The sequence below is a fragment of the Charadrius vociferus genome, unplaced genomic scaffold (genome assembly GCF_000708025.1).
Source record: "Charadrius vociferus isolate BGI_N301 unplaced genomic scaffold, ASM70802v2 scaffold185, whole genome shotgun sequence".
Classification (NCBI taxonomy): Eukaryota; Metazoa; Chordata; class Aves; order Charadriiformes; family Charadriidae; genus Charadrius; species Charadrius vociferus.
In genome coordinates this window covers 5,581,954-5,585,921 of record NW_009648955.1, presented here as the reverse complement: position 1 = coordinate 5,585,921, position 3,968 = coordinate 5,581,954, and the positions used below count along the sequence as shown (strand labels likewise).

Sequence of the window (3,968 nt, the reverse complement as noted above, 5' to 3'; positions counted from 1 at the left end):
CAAAGATTCTTCCTAGAAAAACAAGTTTTCCAGTAGAAAACTGGCTGCACCAGTATCCCAGTCCTAAGCTTGTCAGACAGACTGCTCACGTCTCACAGGGAACCAGCTACTCATGCAGAGAAGGAAACCAGTTTTCCAATTTCTGTAGATATTTAAGACTCTCTAGATGCAAACAAATGCCTAAGGGGATTTTCAAAAGGCACCTAGACATTTCCAGTGTCCTTTTAATAGTCATACAGGTGCCTCTACTAACCACCTTTGGACCTATAGGTCCTTTGAAGAATCTTACCTCATTTATTACAGGGGGAATAAAAGCAACCCTTCCTCAAACTTGTTCCAGCGCGCTATCAGAAGTTAGCAACAACTCTGAAGAAGCCACAGTTATTCAACTGCTGTTGCACACTTTAGCCTACACCTTTGTTCATCGGAGTGAAGTAACTAAAGCCATGTTACCGCTCACTCCAATATGCCTTAAAGCCTGGTCCAAGATTTGAACTATTCTTACAGAAAACCAAGAAATTCCAGTAACCTACATATTTTACTGAATGGAACAAAACTACCATTTGCTAAATTCAAAGAGGGTTTCATTGTGCTGATGCTTCACCACACAACAGGCTCACAGGTGCAACCACCCCCCCACATCGAGTGCAGCTGCAAGCAGGACAATTTCCCTGCGACACCGCACAGCACTCGGGGCAGCTGCTCAATACTCTATACGCTGCAGCATCAGTCTACACAAAAAGCATCTCCCACTTCAGGCAAAACATCAAAATGGATTGCGTCCCCTACCTGACGTCCTCCAGTGGGTTCCTACAGAGTACAACGAACTCTTATTTAATTTCCACACCAAGCGGCAGACAACAACTCTCACTGCTACTCACACCCGCCTGGTGCAACCAGAGCTCTTATAAAGCTCTGCAGCTTGAGCAAGAGGATCAAGTTATTAGTTGAAAACCAACAAATTTTACACTGTCTCCCATGCAGTTTTGCATCTCCAAATTAGAGGTTGCATCTCCAAATTAGATGTTACATCTCCAAATTAGAAAATGGAGAGACAGATTTTGTTTTCATTTAATCCTACTTCAAAGAAGTTAAGATCTACTGTTATTTGCAAATTACCTTTTCCCCTCCACCCCAACCAACAAGGCTGTATCTACTTACGTCATCCTGAATATCCAGGTCACAACCTGCCTTCAACAAAACCTGGACAACGTGGAGATGACCCTTGTGGGCAGCAAGATGCAGGGGCGTCCGGCCATGCTACGGAAGAGAAGAAAATAAGATGAATTTTTATGCATGGTAGTTGACCAGAATTTTATCTGCTTTTCCTCATTGCTCTTTTCATACCTCGCTCTCTGAAACCTGCAATAGTAGCAACTGACATATATTAGTGTACCAAAGGCTTTACCTTGGTTTTGTTTATGCTGAAAACTTCTCCTCCCCCTTTTGCAACATTTCAGTTTATCCCGATAACACTCTACAAAAGGCGTAAGGATAGTTCCTTACAAATTGGGATTCGGCTTTGTGTCCGTGCCTAAAGAGAATTCATGACCCTTTTGTTTCTGTCCCTCCGGAGCACAGAATTGTCAATCGCTTTCAACTTCAGTCTGTACAACAAAGCTGCAATAGTGGGCTAATTCATATATTGTAATGGGCACCATTTTTGCAACAGAAATAAGAATTACTGGACTGTTGTGTATGATGGACGCTGCCCTTAAAAGGAATGAAAGACTTGTAATCACTCCAAATGACTTCATGCGTACAACCACCAACCTCATTTTGCCAAAGATCTGTCAGGTTTTTTTAGACAGTATGGTTAGACAATGGATGGTTCCCTAATAAACAGGACAGAAAAGCTTTAATTAGTGAGATGTATACATGATGTATGGTTTTAGGAGGAAAAAAAAACCCCAAAGATTGAAGTTTGACAGTAAAATAATTTTTTTTTAAAAAAAAAGCATCTCCCCAACAAATGGGTTCCAAAAATCTAAGTAAAATGACAAGAGGAAAACAACAGTCACTTGTAACTGAGCCCCGCTTGAACATCCTTTGACAGAATTTAAAATGCAACATCTCAGGAAAGGGAGAATAGGCTGCTTCTCCTAAAAGAGGCATAAGAATTGATGCAAAAAGAGTCTCAAAGAGGGAAAGGATTGTAAGAGGCAGTCTGGACAAAAGAGGAGAACTACAACAAATGATTCCCTAAACATTTAACCCATACAACCTGAAAAAGAAAACTCATAAGGGAGAATCAAGGATTAACTCTTGCTCTAGGAAGTGTGTGTGTGTGTGTGTGTGTGTGTGTGTATTTCTTCATTACCTATGCTATTGTCTCTTTTTCCACCCAGTGATTCACCCCGCAAAGGAAGATGGCCCTAATATATCACCTACAGAAGGAGCAAACACCTCAAGAGCTGTCTGACTCCTAGTGTCCTGAAGTAAGAAGGCAGCAATCGTCAGCTCTCGGAGGTTTTATGCAACTTCTCCAGCAGGAAAGCTACTTCAAGTAAACAAAAAACCAAGCTCAAGACAGGATTGTTCTCACACAGCAAATCCCATACCCATGTAGCTGGTAAAGCCTCAGGAATTCAGCACCTTCAGAGCAAAAAGGAAAACCAGTGTTGAAATCCAGAGAACGGCTGGGGTCAAAATGTCCATGTCATTACTGACTAGTTGTGCTGTGCTTCAAAAAAGTTAAAAGTTGATTAATTATCCTATATTATCAATTTGAAGGGCCAGACCTCACCCACTCTGACATGCAGGTCTCAAAACCCAAATGTTGTCTCCCGTTACTGGCAGCAGCTCGTTCCCGCATGGGAAACTTCCATTCCCACCCCGCTGAAGGCGTGGGAAAGGCTCACTTTCGGCTGTCACCGCTGCCCCTGGGCGCCACCCAGCCTGCTGCCTGGGTGCTTCTCACTCGACCTGGCCACGGGTCCCTAAACGCCTGCCCCCACGGCGAAGGGCACCGAGCTACACCGAGCACACTTCCTTCTCCATCAGCCTGGAGGAGAGCCAGGGCTATGTCACTGTTCCAGGTAACTCAATAGCAGGAGGCATTTAAGTCTCCAGGCAACATGGGGGGGAGGAGGGGGGAAAGAACAAAAAAAAAAAAAAAAGGAAAGGAAAAAAAGAAAAAAAGTAGAAGCCAGATTGAGAAATCATTCCCAGCTATGAACAATATGTTTGGATTATGAATATGTGCTCCAGCACGTTCAGGTTTATGGGTTCTGACTTTCTACATTACTTAATGGCAATAAGTAAATCACCTAATCCGGGCATCTCACTTCCCAGAAGGTTACTAATACATCATGAAAACAATTTATTGCAATCTGTGCATGGAGCAGAAAAAATCCCAAACAAACTCAACTTGAAGCCAGCTCATGGACTTTAAAAGAAAAGGGGCATCAACTACATGAATATATCCCAAAAGGGAAAGTTTCTGATACGATAATCATCTCTAACCACTGAAAACACGATGAGGTTCAGCCAAAGGTACTGCGTTAAAAATAAACTGTGAAAGTAGAGTATGGGTTTATTTTGATATGAGGGACATGTTTTCCTCACCCAACACACCTTCCTAGGCAATCGCCACACAGAGCGTGCCTGGTGGCAGGGCACGAGCACAAGGAAAGGTTGCAAAACCGCAGAAGATCCAGATCACACGACCTTCACCTGCCCATTCAGTGCTTTAAGGCACGTTAAAATAAAGTCACCCCGGGGAACGGGCTTATCCGGAGGAGGCTGCCCTTGCCCCAGGGAGCACCAAGTTCTCCTGTCATTGGGACTAACCTGTTCCCTGTTCTCAATAGCTGGGCAGCCTCCCCACGCTCATGGCCAGCAACAGGAGATGGGTGCTGGAGGAGAGGGTGCTCACTGGAAGAGGCCACCATGGGACCGAGGAGAGCTGCGGTTTCCCCAGCAATAGGAGAGAGGGCGAGATGTCAGATCAGCAGGCAGAGGGCAAA

At 44.2% G+C, this 3,968-nt stretch overlaps 1 protein-coding gene across 1 annotated transcript in view; it reads right to left on the bottom strand.

The window, feature by feature from the left end:
* Nucleotides 1–3,968, bottom strand: part of ANKRD6 (ankyrin repeat domain 6) — a 35,453-nt gene that overhangs the window by 23,677 nt on the left and 7,808 nt on the right. The window contains exon 2 of the mRNA XM_009887534.1: nt 1,162–1,260. Coding sequence (XP_009885836.1) covers nt 1,162–1,260 — 99 coding nt within the window. The remainder of the gene's footprint in view (nt 1–1,161; nt 1,261–3,968) is intronic.